Source organism: Amblyomma maculatum, chromosome 2 (genome assembly GCF_055883805.1).
Source record: "Amblyomma maculatum isolate TAMU_Amacu chromosome 2, ASM5588380v1, whole genome shotgun sequence".
NCBI classification, from domain to species: Eukaryota; Metazoa; Arthropoda; class Arachnida; order Ixodida; family Ixodidae; genus Amblyomma; species Amblyomma maculatum.
The window spans coordinates 19,368,021-19,384,382 of NC_139345.1; the positions used below are offsets into that span (position 1 = coordinate 19,368,021).

The 16,362-nt window shown below is 42.2% G+C and overlaps 1 protein-coding gene across 3 annotated transcripts in view; it reads left to right on the top strand.

Annotated features, from left to right (window-relative positions):
• The window catches only part of LOC146198100 (uncharacterized), a 65,329-nt gene that overhangs the window by 14,223 nt on the left and 34,744 nt on the right, over positions 1-16,362 (top strand). For 2 of the 3 annotated variants that reach the window (XM_084593424.1, XM_084593422.1), the window contains exons 3-4: positions 9,809-10,150; positions 16,070-16,216. In XM_084593424.1, the coding sequence (XP_084449550.1) occupies positions 9,809-10,150; positions 16,070-16,216 (489 nt within the window). The remainder of the gene's footprint in view (positions 1-9,808; positions 10,151-16,069; positions 16,217-16,362) is intronic. The other variant, XM_084593423.1, reaches the window with a different exon arrangement.

The following is a 16,362-nucleotide window of genomic DNA, read 5'->3' on the forward strand; positions in this document are numbered from 1 at the left end:
AATGCGATTATAGATAGAAAAAGAATAGAAAATGAATGTTTCAATATCTCAAAGCGCTCAGAATGAAAAGCCAATTTGATGATGCTAACTTAGAAAATTTAATGTAATTTGCCACCTAATTAGCTGAAATAATTCAAAAATAAAAATTTGTGTGTTCTATAATCTAAATGAAAAGCCAATGCTGGATAGTGCCACTTATGAAAATTTAGTGGGTGTTATTAAAATGAAAAAAGTCAAATTAGAAAAATGGGGCCCCAAAGTTGTCAAAATTATTTCTCACAATGAAAAGCCAATGCCTGATTATGCGTATTAATAAATTTTACTGTGTAATTGAACAAATAATTTTTTAAGTTTTAACAATTGAGAAAGTGAATTATTGGAAAAAGCAGGGTTCAAAGGTGCTAAAATTCTGAGACCAGAAAGCCAGTGCTTGATGATTGTAAGGAACAAAAATTTAGATTGTGTAATTGATCAATTCAGTAATTGCAATATTTCAGAAATGAGTTATAAAAAGGGGGTTGAAAGTTAGCAAATTGCTCGGAATAAAAGGCCAACGCACGATGATACTAATTTAGAAACAAAATGTGTCATATGTTAATGTTAATTAACTGAAATAAATGAAGAAAGTAAAAATCCGAAAAAGGGGATTGAAAGGTGTCAAAATGTCCGGGATGAAAAGCTAGCCGGTGCTAAATAAGAAATTCAGTGTAATTAATCAAATTAATTGGAATAACTGAATATCTTGTGTTGCTAGAAAAGGCAGTTTAAAGGTGCCAAAATCTTTTTGACATTGTTAAATGTACATTTTTCATTTCATGCAATCAATGAAATTTTTAGTTGGTCACTTGTACAATAATTTTTTCATATCATCATCGGGCATTTACATTTCATTGTGTGTATTTGACCGCTCTTCATAATTTTTCAGTTTTTTCTTTAATTTGAATAAATTGTTTAGTTTCACCCTCTAAATTTTCTTGATTAGTATATCAAGCATTGACTTTTCGTTCTATGCGATTTAGCACTTTTAACCCCATTTTTCTTTTTTATTTTAATTATTTGATAGTTACTTTAAATTTTCTTTATTAGGTCATCGTCATGACTTTTCATTGTGAGCATTTTGACACCTTTGAAACCTTTTTTTCTAATTTCTCATTTTCAATTAATTCACTTCAATGATAGGTCAATTGCATAATTAAATTTTCTATTATCATTATGAATTGGCTTTTCATTCTGAGCATTTTTCTTTAATTTATCAATTACAATGAATTCTCTAACTCGCAATTACAATGATTTCTTTACCTCGCCATCACCTGTCACACACCAAACATCAATCACCAGAACCATAAATTGCCATGATACGAGTTTAGTTTTTGTACGCAGCCCTCGGTTATTTTTGACAAGCTCTTCACAACTGCATGAGGCTACTGGTAAAAGCACAAAAAAACAAATTTAAGGGCCTTAAAACGCCTGCTTTGCACGTAACAGTCTCTGTAAATTTGTGAAATAATGACAAAGAATTTTTCTTGGCAGTGAAGTATGGGAAATGTGCGTTGAGTTCCTGTGGAGCGGAGATTGCAATAGGGCAGTCACATGTGCGCGCGCTGACCAGCCGACTACAACAAACGGGGCAGTAGTGAAACTTCCGGAAAACCAGTGCATACGCAGATAGTTCGGTGGGATCGGTCTACTGACTCATGGAAGCTGTCCCCTCGCATTTGTAGCTTTCCTTCCTTCACTGCAAAACTTGCATATATAGGATACTTCGATCGTGTCTTCATTATGTTCGCTGCTGCCAGCGCAAGATTCAGTTGAAAATTACTGTTATGTTTATTAATACATTGGCTTTGCTAAACCACTTTCTATGCGAAATGTCTTCACGAACTTCTGTCTCACTTGTTTCTTTTTGTCACGTCATGTAATCATGTAGTAGCTTCAGCTATTTCTGTTAGTCCCTATGCCTTTGGAAAAGTACCGTAACTTAAGTTTTAACTAAAATGTGGACAGTTTAACTACACCTTAAGGGAATGGAAGAAGGTAGGCATGAAAGCGGAAAGAGAAAGAGGCGCCGTAGTGGAGGGCTGCGGAGTAATTTAGACCACCTTGAGATCGCTAAAGTGCACTGACATCGCACATGACACGGGCACCTCTGTTTCGTCTTAATCAAAACATAGCCACCAGCGGTTGGGTATGAACCTGGGCACTTCGGTTCACTCACTAGTCGAGCGCCTTAACCACTGCGCCACCTCAGTGGGGCAAATATCCTTTGATTAAATCCGGAGTTCATTATATGTTCGGTTCATCCTCCGTCCCACACGACGATGCTTAGGTATCCAGCGAGAAACGTGTCTCTGAACATTTTATGTTTGCTACGCGGTCTCCCAAGGTCATTCATTTCCTTCGTCGTGACCTTGAGCACGCTTCGAGCGCGAGCGCTCCTACTCAAGCCACAGCCCGCTTCCTCTTCGTCTCCTTGCCAGTAGCAATAAGTATGCTTGTATATCACCATGACCTTGAGCACGCTTGGAGTGCGAGCGCTGCTGTTCACGCCATGGCCCGCTTCGTTTTCCTTGCCCCCTGGCAATATTTTTGCTTGTATGTCGCCGTGACAAATGCGAGCGCTCCTGCTCACTTCACGGCCCGCTTCTTCTCGTCAGTAGCAATAAGTATGCTTATATGTCACCGTGACGATGGTGGCCGTGACCTTGAGCTCGCTCGAGCACAGTCTAGCAGGTGAGGGGCTTCAGGCCGCGCTGTCACGTGACTTGCTCGAGTCAGGGGGTTAACACCATCTTGGCGACGCTCACTCCTCAGTTCCGATAGGGAGCCTACATGTTGCACCGACAGGGCCCGTCTCTGCGCTTGCTCCATTCCAAGTATAGTGAAGTCCTTTCCCTCAAGGCACGGTCAAGGTGTTCGCAGAAAAGCGAGTTCTGCTACCATGCCTTCACTTTTTCGCTGCCATCTTCCACATTCGTCTCTAACTGAGGCCACATGGCTCAAGGGTTAAGGCACTCAGCTATCACCCTTGCTCGAATCGGCTGGTGAAGATCGCGTCTCGATGCTGTAAAACTGGTTTGCAGGAACTGAAAAGTGCAGTATGGTTCACTCTTCCCGGTGGACATCTGAACTGCGCCGTAAGGGAAAGGAAGTTGGGACTGAAAGAAGATAGTGTTGCACCCTCCTACGCTGTATACATGCGAAGGTTTTAAAGTGCTCAAGGTGGCGCCGTGTTGCTGACTGAAATAAAGCCACTTTGGGCTGAAAGAAAAAGTTGGGGCGCGCATGCTATGCACGCAAGCACGGCATGAGCAGTTCCTGCCACGTCATTCGCTTTTTGCTGTGCTTTTCTTCGATTCTAGAGTTTGTCACATCTGGGTCACCGTGTCGAGAATCACAGCGGAGCACCAAAAAAAAAAGTGACCAGCTCGGCAGGCTCTCAGAATGGGATTGCCCGTGCCGTGCTTGCGCGCATAGCACACACGGCCCAAGCGTTACCAAGCTTGTCATTTCTGAAAACCAGTATTTTTACATCACAGCGGACGGGCATTCTATTTTAGCAAATGCCAATACATTAAAAACAATGCCACTCCGCGTGGCTCGAGAAAGGCTTTGCGAAAAAGACTACATGCACCCCGCTATAACGCTTCTTTCTCTTTTTTCGCTCCTTAATTCATCTATTATGTGGGTGTATGCAGTAATAGGCGTATGCAGTAATTGACTTTCTAGTCTATTATCTCTGTTTATTTTAAGCTTCACGTTCGGGGGGTTGTTGGCTCCCTTGTATACGTAAATACGCAGGGTGAGATAGCTACTTGTTCCCAACCCTCAAAAAGCAATCTTATTCCCTATAGCGAAGTCAGCAAGGGCGCGCTTCTAAAGGTTGCTCAGATGAGAAGTCGGCTTCGTACATTACGCAGGCATTTCGCTTTTGTAATAAATCATAGTGCATATTAAAGGTGCGCAGGTGGTTGAAATTTATCTGCTTCCTTCTAGTACAGTGCCTCCCTGTTACAGCAAGAAGCTGCTTTTAGAAGATCACCATTGGCGAATAGTGTGTTTCTTCACTCGTGCAGCTGCAGCATATGCAAAGAGAAATATTTCTTTGCGCCAACCGGCGCCGCATGGGAGGGTATTTTACACTCTCGCATCAAATACCCTCGTGTATACAGCTCGTTCTGCTGAAAAGCTGCCACCGCTGACGTGGATGGCAGACAGCAGAAATAGGGTGGACACTTGGCTATGCCTTGTGAGTGTATGATGGGACAACATTAATGGCTTCGGTCGTTTGCTAGCTCCAGTTTTGGTTCCTCGTTTGCGTGCATGCACTTTCCTTTAAAATAAGACTGACACTTAAGCCACGCTATCGTGCCTTCTACTGGGCACATATTTTTATGACAGCTTTTCGTTCGAAATGGCATTACCAGTGCCGTAACATAGAATTGAGAAGAACGTGTCGGAAAAAAATATGCATTTGACCTCGGGGCGAAATTGACGAGGGTTGTGTGAATTTTCGAAATTTCGAAGACTAATCGAATATGTTTGTTATTCGATTCGTATTCGTTTTCAAAAAACTGATATTTAAAAATTTTGACTATTAATCAAATTACTGAATACACCGAAAATGTTCGAATTCACCGCAATTTTATCGCACTGCGCGCTTCACTGCAGTACTTGACCGCATCGACTTTGCAGTGCTGGTAAGACCCTGAAAGGGGAAGGTCCCGTTTCACAAAACGGCCCCGTCACCTTTTGGGGATGTTTCACCACAAAATGCGACGGGGCCGTTATGTGAAACGGGACCTTCCCTTTTTAGGAAGAGGGCCTTCCCGATAGTGAACGCAAAGCGAAGCACTTGATGAAACCAGCAAAGAAGTTGGTCCTCCCTTCGGTTTCATCTCATAGACTACTATTGTGCCGGCGTTCATCAGATAAAATTATTCTGATGCAAATGTTTTCTGGCAGTTTTTTCAGGCTCATTCGATGGACATTTTTTCTGGCCCCTTCAAGGCTGAATTAGGGAGAGTTTACTGTATTCAACAGGGATATGATAGCTCCACCCGCTTTTATGTACAGAAAACAAGTTTACTGAATTCTGTATAATATTTATACTTTGTTCATTTGTAGGGTTTAACATCCCAAAGCAACTCAGGCTATGAGAGACGCCGTAGTGGAGGACTCCGGAAATTTTGACTACCTGAGGTTCTTTAACGTGCACTGACATCGCACAGCACACAATAAAATTTATATTTATCAATATATAGTATATACTTCTATGCAACTCTAGTTCAATTTTATTTGGAAATGCATTTGAATTCTTAACTAAACAAGATGAATAGTATTTGCTATTTTTAATTTTATTTTTTTTTTTCACTGATTAGACATTTGATATTTGAAGGCATTTCTTTTGTTTCCCGTATTCATATTCGATTCCCATATTTGTGCTTTAGTGACTTCATTGGTTAGGCAAAACAAGGAAAATCTTTGATGCAGTACCATTGGACAGTCATCTTGTAACTCTGTATTGTGTTATATGCGAGGGTCGTACATGTAATCACAGGAAAGAGGGGTTACTGATCATTTACACTTTGCGTAGAAACAAAGGAAGTAAAGAAATATTCCAAGAGACCCAGTTCTGCTAGGGTCGCATCGTTTTTGGAAGTCAGACTCTACACCGAAGCAGCGTTTGCTGCTGGGCCCATTTTGTCCACTGCCACCTCTGCACTGGGTTTTGCTCACAAGCCAGACTCCCCACAAGCGAGGGCTGAGAATTGGTCAACATTGAGAAGTTGTTTGGTGCTCCTCAGGAGTACAGCAGGCAATACGCTCCCACCAATGCCTTGTCATGCACCAAGGGTGCAAGCCAGCTTCCAGCTGCATCATTCAACCCTCCTGCACATTGGGCTTTGAGATCGTTTACTGTGAAGCCAGTGCACATTCCAAGGGAAAGCAGAACAAAACAAAATAAAACCTGGCTAGGTATATAGGTAGGTATGCTGAGTCACCAGTAGATGTCACTTATTGTTGGCTTGTTCATGAGCTGCAAAAGTACCCTGCCATGCGACGCTTATGTGCGGAACCCTTTGTGCTCAGCAATCGTATGAGCCATTTGTCGCAAAAAAATCTGGCAATAGGTTTGGCCGGCCTTTCTTGGTGCCCTACTACGGCTTTCATCATACACTGGCAGGATTCATAACCTTGGAGTTGCTGGCACACCTTCGTGTCCGTGTTTTAAAGGCAACCCTGCACCTGCGCTGCAGCAGGCTCACATGTCTGTCTTCATTTTGGGGCACTGTGGTTTCCTTCCCGAGCCAGCATCCCTGCAAACTGGCGAGGACACAGTTTCTTTGCAACTGCTACTTGCCCATTAGTGGTTGTCTCGCTGACGCCGCTGCAGGCCAGCTTCAGAGGAGGTATTCCTATAACCTGCTGTAAGGGAGGTGTGCTTCTAGGACAGTTTTTCGATGGACTGCTTGTGCTGAGCATCAGCTTAGCCGACCTGATGCTTTCCTCATCCATGCACCCTTCTCTTCTCTGTGGGGTTCAGATATCTATTAAGAAATGACAGTTGCAGTGCGTTTGCCTTTCTTAAAACCAATTCTGCTGGGCAAGAAAGCAGAGCGCACTTTACAGGCAAAGATCACAGAATTATTCATTGTTTTGCAATTACTGGTTTAGCCCACAGCCAGATGTGCGAGACGGCACGCCTTTGTACATATTTTCTTTCCAGCCTGGAAAAGTTTTGCAACGCCACCTGCTTTCTCATGTTTCAGGTCACGAGTATTTGTCTTGTTGGTACAGAGAGTCTACTGCATGTTATCTTTGCCTTTGGATAACCAATCTTGACTAAGATGAGGATTCAATTAATTCTACCAGATGATAGGACCATATCACGTGAAGTTTTGTTAGTTACTACAGAATCGGAGCTATTGACAAACTATCGTGGCACTGGTGCAGTTGGTTCTGCTGATGTTGTGTGGAGGAGAAAGAGCTGGGAGTATGAGACGCCTTCCAGATCTGTGCATAGAACAGCATACTTGTGGAGTTTGTGCCCTCCATTTCATAGTTACAGAATGCTGTGTGCCTTTCCCTTTCTGTTGTATTTTGCTATAAAGCAGCATACATTTTATTGCAAAATCTACACTAACTGAAAGCCTGGCATACTCAGGTTCTACGGAAGTGGGGTGCACTGTAAGCTAGATGGTACATATTAGTTGTGAATCAAGGGACTATAGTTGCAACATTTGGTGTCATATTCTTTGATGTTGGAAGGCTTTGGGGGGCACTGAGAACATTATAGAAGTGAAATTCAGATTGGTATCATTCTGTTGGGGCTGACAGTACTGCACACTGTCCTACAGCATCTGTGTGCTTTATTATCTACCCATCTCTTCTGGCCTAAGGGTGCAGTCCTCATCCGCGTATGTGACTGAACAGTACCGATTACTGAATAAGCACTATATAAAAAAGTAAATTCTACACCCATGACAGGTGCACAGAGGAATGATTAAGTGACGGCCGTTGGTTTTCGCAAGCTTCATGCACTTTTCAGTTCACACGTGATAGAAATGGTTGCCATGCGGCAGCAAAATGTGGTCAAATCGGCAAATAGTGCGTATTGGCTTTTGTGCGTACCAAAGGGGCCAGGACATTGCCTTGGCATAAAGTGAGTGCAAAAGCCTAATCTATAACAAGTAGCGACGGGTGGTCATTAGGCGAGTCAGAGGAGTATAAAGGAAGATCTCTGGGAGGATAAGTTGGGGACCAAAATGTATGCAACATAGAAACATACATTGGGAGGGATGAGGCTATCATAATTGTGTGTGTGTCTTTCCTTTCTCGGGGTTGTTACAGGATAAATGAGTAGAAAGGAAGTCACGAAAATCTACCGTTTTAATATATTTTTTGTGTGCTACAACACGACAACTTGAGGTTTCCCTGGAATTTGAAAACAAACTCGTTTCTACTCACGCTCGATTCGGAAGCATACTTCCATAACACCGCCGCATAGAATCAAACCAGGTGCCCCCGTTAGGCCCCGAAAGCAGTTAGTATTGGCGGAAAAGCGCAGTAATTATTATTATGAGCTGTTCTTATATACCTATGTACAATCATTTGGTGAAATGTTCATTTGCCTGTCCATTTATAATGGAATGAAGTTTGTTCGCGATGGCCAATCGCTGTAAAAGGTAAGTTTTACGTACTCACTGACCAGATCAGCTGCATCCTAACAGAGTAAATTCGGCTAGGGTCTATAGCATCTGAGGAGGATAGTTGTTTGTGTGGTGGCGAAAAATTTCCCTTTTGCCTAGCATGCTTTTGCTTGTCACCACGTGGTTCATTTGCAGGAAAGGAGGGGAAAGTGAAGTTGCAGGAGCCAGTGAAGGTGCTTTTAACTATGTAAACACACGAAGTGGGCAAGCATAAAATGTCATTTTTCTTGCTACAAAACTTGAAATTTCTGCTACAAACTGGGCTTTCTTCTGCTACAAAAGCTGCTACAAGAAGCTAGTTGCCAGTTTCACCACTTCATATGTACTAGTAGTGGTTTGTGCTGACAGTACTGTGCACTGTCCTACAGCATCTGTGTGCTTTATTATCTAGCCATCTCTTCTGGCCTAAGGGTGCAGTCCTCATCAGCACCCTTTGACATAAATCCCAACATGGCCACCTTGTCAGGGGACATATGTTAAACATGAAGCCACCACCCGCCTGACCTGTCGCAGCTGTCACTTCAGGCATCTACCTTAACGCACAGCAGCTTTGTATCGCCTGTGGGGCCACATGACTTCAACTTAGATTCTGCCACATCCGATGCCGTGGTGGTGGTGCTTTGTAGCTGTGACGAATTTATACAGCAGCGTTGTAGGTTTTGACAGTTGACCCTGTTTGCAGCTGTTTTGAAATTTAAGCGTTTAGTTTTCTATTCTTCAAAGGCATATAGCAGTTTATAGGAAAAGTGCCATGTATCTTGATTATTCCTTCAAAGCCAGCTTGCAGATCTGAGTTCTCAAAGTAGTGGTTAAACTGAGATCACTGTACACACTCTGTCCATGCCTCTGCAATGCTGAAGTTGTGCTCTGAGCTTCTTTCTTGCTGACCGTATTCAAAACTTATTAAGGAAAAACTTAGAGAAAAATGGCAGGCTTCATGGAACAATGAAACAAACAATAAATTACACTATGCCAAACCAGTCTTCGAAGAACGGACATCTTGCAGCCATCCGAAACGCTTTGTTGAAGTCATTCTGTGTCTCCTGCGCACACACGCACCTAACACATGGCTTCATCCTAAAGAAAAAACACAAACCTCTATGTGAAAGGTGTGGAGGTGAACTAACAATAAATTTAATTTTGCTGTCATGCACTAAACTAGAGAAATTAATAAAAATATATTTTGCAATGTTTTACAATGAACAGATTCCTTTCCATCCCAGTCTGCTTTTAGGAGACAATGCACTCGTTGATATTTCTCACATTTTTGGATTCTTAGAAGAAGCAATGCTCCTTAATAAGAACTTGAAAAAAAAAAAAAAAAGATTAGTCCTTTTCAGAAAGTATAAACAAACCACCCTGTTCTTGGCGCATGATAGCCTTAGTTGCTTATATGTCAAAAACCTCAACACAACACAACACAAAAGTATTAGAACCTGTGGTCTTTGTGGCTTCTTTTTTTGTGAAGTATACAAAAGTTGAGGGGCTGAAGATAAGGGGGTAGCCAATATAACCTTAATCAGGGTAACTGATAAAAATTATCTACTGCTTTTGAAATTAATTCATAGCAATCATTATTTTTCCCCACTTTCCTCCAGTAGCAGCAGCAGTGATTCTGGGGATGACGAATGGAAGCCAAGTCGACGCCAGGCAGCCCGTCGTGTCAACCCTCTGCGTTCACAAGCTACTAAGCTAATGTGGAAGCGTAAGAAAGCTGCTGCGCTGCTCCTGCAGCAGCAGGACAATGAAGGTGGTGCAGGGCCATCGGCGGTGGCTGGATCCAGCAGTCACCTAGCGACCGTTCTGCCCCAGTCGTCATCCCTGGGAATGCACACATCGAGCAGGCTGCCTGCAAAGCAGTCTGTTGCAGCTCAGCAGGTTCAGCAGCCACAGCTGCCCCTGAGGAAGCGAAGTGTTCAGACCAGCACAAATAATGCTGGGTGCGTGGAATGTGTACCATTGTTCAACACAATGTATCGCTGTCAAAGTATTTTTGTGGGATGGTGTGGGGTTTTTGTTCTGTGACCAAAAGTTGGTCACAGAACACGGTTTGAACCACATTATGTGCATTGGGATGCTTTTAAACTTGCTTTTCTTCCCCTTGCTTTGGCTGGCAGCCTTCTGTAACAAGGGAAGTGTTTCTTGGCTGTGCAACAGACTGAATTATAATACCTTTTCCTACAATGGTTAATAATGTTTGACTTAAGGGGATATAGCAGGGTAAATTGACTGTAATATTGATTTTTTTTTCTTACTCAAAGTAGGTATTATAAGTTCTAATTGCAAATACCTCCCACCAGAAATGCTTTTGTAATGCATCACTTCCTACACGCGTTGTATCTCTTCAACTTCATTGTACCGAGTATTGTGCTCCAAAATAGCAAGGCTGTCTATTGGTTTCTCAAAAATGATGTGGTTGCGGCCTATGCCCTGAGGGAACATGATTAATCCTGAGGATACAACCGCATTAACAGCTTGCCATTTGCTGTTGCAGAAGCATTTGGGCCACCGTTTCAGGCGTTATCATCGCAAATAGAGAAGTTTATTGCTTGGAAAGGCAGAGGGGGCGGCTGGAAGGTTTAAGATCTGGCCTGCCACTCTGCACTGGTGAAGAGGGAGAATGAGGATTATGATGGGTGTTGATATGGGGAGATGTATGAAAATGTATCATGCACACACACACGGTAACTTGCATCACAAATGTGAGTCTGTCTCGTGTCGCTCAAAATGTAGCAAAAAGCCAACATGTTTCATTACAAAGCTTTCTGAGCAAGTGGCTGCACACAGAATAGTAATTTAATTAGCTGACATGGCATAATTGTCCTCGAACTTTTGCAGGGCTAACATGGCGACAATGCCACTTGTGAACTTGTGATGGCTACAAAGCGTGAATTGCTGTATCAAAAACATGTGCCATCCAATTAGATGGATTCGCTGAAGCCTTTTGCAAGCAGCTTTGCAAGGAATCTGCTGAATTGGCTTAGTTCTGAAGCTTCACAGAGAGCAAGAAACATTAAACAAAACAAAACAAGCATGGGCTTTTGAGGAATATATCAAGAAAACCAGCAGATTTGTGGATTCTGATCAATTGTGTTATAAGTGCGAACATAAAATTTAATTTTTCTTGGGGCCATGTTTTAAAAAATTTCGAACTTGATGCATAGTCGATCACTTCAAAAGTATTGCCAGGGCACAGACTACCCGGTGCAGCGGCGCCAAGGCGAAGCAGAGTGGAAGTTGAGAGAAGAAACGAGCATGCGCTGATTGTTTTGTGGCAGCCAGTGTTATCTGCTTGGCTGTTCTACTTCTTGTGAAGGAACCCTCGTGAAGCAAGTTTTACGACAGAGTTCTAGGCATGTTTTTGTCATGTCCTATTTGCTGCACTGAAAGAAACACTCAGCAAATACTTCTAAGCACAAAGCTGGACCACTGTTGTGTTAACTGGTGCGGTCTTGAAGGTGTCAATCAGTGCACTAATATTGAGATTTCTTTACAATTAGCTATTTGTAAGTAACAGCTGCAGCTGGGTTCTTGGACATGGTGCATTGTGTATTGGAAACAAGGGCTCTTTCAGGCCCTTGCATGCTGTAAAATGGATGCATGCATGCATGCTGGCATGCTGTGTATTAGAACAAGTGGTTACAGTTTCTTGGGGCTCACATCTCGTTACGCGTGGGGTGGCTTGACACAAATTGCAAGTCTACCAGACGACACTCACTCCAGCCGAAGGAATTTGCTCGCACCCCTCGCATGTTTTCTTTTTTCCTTTGGGTTCGGATGCAGCAGCGCTGAGCAGTCGACGCTCGCTCAATACATTTAAAAAAAGTGGTTCACAATATTTCTTGTATATAGTCTGAACGTGAAATATTTCAAAGATCTTAGAGTAATATTTTTGAGAATAAAAAATATAATCTGGGAAATATTTTATAGTGCATGGTAGAACAGTATTGCATTTCAGTTGAAGCTAATGCAGATATCTTTAAGTTCAGTTTGGTGCACTAAAATGTAGAATTAGTGTGCAAATTTTAATTGTGACGCTATGTTCAGTTTTTCCGGAAAAGGGAGCTTGAAATTTTTTGCCTTAATATAAAGTTAAGGTCTTCAGCACTAATGTGGTAAAAAGGGCTGCAGTGGAGACATATCAAACTAAAACAAAAAACATATTTAGGGTGCATAAATTTCACATTGAAGTACACAGAAGCTGAGATATAAAGTGGAAACCATGGTGATCCATGTATGCCTCCATATCCCTTAATGCAATGAGTACAAACTTGAAGTAGCTGGGTGACTTGAAGTGGTGTGATGGCCGGTGCTAGCTCAGAGGGCAAAAGTCCAGAGCTGGCATGACGCCAGATAGCTTTGAGAGTTGCAAGGCTGCGAGTATCACCGTTAACAATAAACGAGTGTTAATGACATTGAATCGGTATGATTGAAATGTTGTACTTTCATAGCGAGTGCTCATTATCCGCATTACCATGAACATAATTGCCATTTATTTTCTTATCTGCTTATATTTTACCTTCCATGTCTTGTAGGCGATTACATGCTCTAATCTTTTGTGCAAGTAACAGAGCTTGTAACGCCCTTTATTTACTTATAAAGCTTTCCCTCTCCACTGTGCACTGCTAATGTAGTGGAAACTAAGTAGGCACGCCCAGCAAAGCGCCTGATTTCTCACTGGGCAGCATCATGCAATTATATGCCACGCCAGGCCTTTTATCTTTTCACAACCTGCTCATAAATGCACTGCAGTTGGAGTTAGCATTTTAATTTGGTGATGCTGTTCATAGCAGGTTAATGCCATCATAGAAGCTTCACAGTAATGCGATAGAGCAGAGAGGGGTCTCAGGTGCCTCGTGTATGTGGTCTCTTATGTCAAATGTGTGCCATGCAAGCCACTTCCCTTTGTTTGGGAGTGCACTTGGCATTAGCAAGGGCTGCCTTTTCGTCGCAGCAGTGGCCAAAGTGGCAGGACTGGTAAGGGCTTGGGCAAGAGGAGCAAGCGTGTGCCCTCACTTAGCCTGAGCTGGATGCAGCGAAGGCTGGCCAAACTCCGCCTGGCGAAGTTCAGGGCTCACGACCCTCTCTCTCGGGCAATCCTGCGCCGAGATACTGCGTCAGTAGGCTGCATGCACTTCTCTCTCTTTCTGCATGACTCTTTCCTGTTTTTTTACCTTCCTGCTTCGTCCTGGCATGAATGTTTAGGCATTATCAATGCATGCCTGCTTTTGCTGCTGCTTTATGCTGTGCTCTTACATTAGCATGCCTTATAACATCCTCTACTAACGTATGTTGAGTACTTTTTGAGTGTTAACCTTGCAAATATTTTCTCTGCATGTTTCTGTTAACGACAGCTAAAAGAGTATTAAGAGGTTGCACGACCTTCATATCTTTAGACCGACCACTATCATCCATGCTGCATTCTAGTATCGACATCACTGGGAACCATCACAATCATGAGACATTCTTTTGGCATTTGCTTGTGAATGTAATTTTGTTTACCGTAACTACATTGGATTGGTATTAGACCTCCTTATATAACACTTTACAATCGTGGAACTGCTCCATAAAGTTAGTTGTACCACAGCTTGTTCCATCAAACTTTGTCCAGATCAGATATTGTGCCAGTATTATGATAGTGGTAGTAGTATGGTAAATCAAGATGCCTTGCAAATAAGTGCATTACTTGCTGAGGAAAGCAGTCAAAGTGCAGCTGATTACGTTTATAGCTAACCATTTTTATGCTTGCTGCTTACACATATAAAAGATATGTTAACGCAAAGTAGTAAACATGATAGCAATTTTGCAGAAAAAGTTCGTTTTTCAAATAAAAATTATCAAGGTACTGCTTTGATTTCTGAAAAGTGAAACATGCTTCCTTTATGGCAAATACGCTGTCACTTAGTAAATCCATTCTGCCTGTCGAATATTCACCTTTACACGAAAAAAGCTATCTGGTTGTCTAAATGTCTAGGCAGTGTTGCAAGTGAGCATTTATGAACTTCCTCGAAAAATGCCTTCATAAATCTTGCACTTTACCCTGAGGTAACCATTCAATAAATGTCTTTTTCCCCTTTTTTGGAAATCATTTTGTTTATGTTGGACATCTTTCCAATGTTTGCCAAAAACTGCTTGCAAACCCTCATGAGCCTGAAATCCAAGTCTGCATAATAGTGAAATACAAGGTTCTTAATCACATGCCGTATTTGAAATCCATTTTGCACAAACCGCTTAGTTGGGGTGTGCTGGGGATTACTAATTTATGTGGCACTATTAAACTTTTCATTGATCAGTGTGCATAATTTAAATGCTTCGCGATGTTTTTTGCACTTTGTGCAAAATTGAAGGCTCTTAAACAGGTTTGCATTGCCTTGCGAGTCTTCTTGCCATTAACATTAGCATAATGCTGAAATTCACATGCCCACAGCTTGTGTGCAAGCTTACTGTCAGACAAGGCATGTTCCTGTGTTGTCCTTCACTTTACATCTCTTCTCCTCTGCTGATGTAAAGTGAAGGACAACACGAACATGAGCATATACCAGCTTGCCCAAAATTGCATAAAAAATATGTAAGCACAGAGCAGGAAACATGGCGATAGATATATAAAAAATGTGCAACACATTTTGATGTGTGAATAGATGCTACAGGAAAATCTTCGCTGTGGTGATCCAGGCTGAGGTACAGTCAGGGACAAAAGTTTCCAGGACGTGAGTTTGTGGAAAAATATTAGTCTCAGCATGGTGTGATGTATGGTCTGGACTTGGCATTACTACTTAGCTTTCATTGTCAGTTTGGCTGTGAGGAGTTTCGGAACTTAGGTGGAGTGACCAACAGTGACCAGGACACTAGTATTTACATCTGTTAAACCCGATACCCAATTTTTATCTGCACGAAAGTGTTACAGAATGCCTGATGCATGTGCATTCAAGTGGGGCCACAGCTATTGCATTGCAGCTGCAAGATAAATGAGAAAGCTTTTATAAAAAAAGGCGTCAGTTTTTTGTTGACTACGACAGCTTTTAATACCTGAAACTTACCGTCATATGTTGTATTAAGCAGAAATGTTACTCTTGAAGGCTTTTGCTGCATTCTGCATTATTTAGTGGGCAGTGTTTAAATCTCCTGCTCAAATTGCCATATGACCTTCAGTTCTTCGTTACATATTGTAGGTGTTTAAAACTAAAAAAGTAATGGCCCAGTAGCGGAATTTGTAACTCTCCTTGTGATTTCATACCATAGGTGCTAGCACGTAGCATCGAACAGCTTCAGGGTCTAGTGTTTCTGTATTACAAGAGAAAAGTAAGTGAACTAAACTGCTTTCCTGAAGTATAGGGGAAAACTCTAGGCACTTTAGTCAGCTTCGGGCTAAAAATTTGTTCACTTGGCTACTTGAACAAAGTCTAATGTGTGATGGGTATTCCGTGTATAGGAGCAGCAGTTACTGATGCTAAGGTGATTAAGTATTCGGCTAGAAATCCGCATAGCACCTGAAAATTGGTTGTTGTCACGCTTGAAGTCGAAAGCATAAACAAAGCATGAAGACATGACTAGATGCTGCCTCAACTTTGGCGAGCATTGCAAGCAGCCACAGAATGCACATTGTCAGGTGCAGTGCTTTCTGAGCATGGAAGATGCCCAGAAGACCTTCTCATATGTAATTTTTCTTCGTTAGCTCCATCAAGCACCATCTGTGGTGCAATGCATACTTAATTGGTAACTAAAAATCATTTCAGCTGCATGGCAGGTGAATCGTCCGTTTCCTGGAAACATTAAAATACTGCGAGCATTGTTTGAATGTGTAGCGCTTTTTTGTTTCTCTTTAAAAGGGGGTGAATTGTAGATTCTAAAATGCTTTTCAGGAGGTTGTCCATGTGTTGGTCAGACACAACACTGGGATCGTCCCTTGCTGGCAGGTCATCTGTGAGGACCGAAATTGGCCATGCCAAAGTCTGCCAGCCAACTTCATTTGTTGGAGGCAAGGCTTATCATCACGTCGCCTCTCAGAGGTGAGCTCGGTATATGCGCAGCCCACCTTAAAAAGGATTGTACACAAAAGTATGAAGTTTTCACTTATTTTACAGTGCCTTTTACTTCAAGTAAAAACTGTTCTTGTATACAAGGTGTTCTTTTTATTTTTTCAGCTATTTGTCCC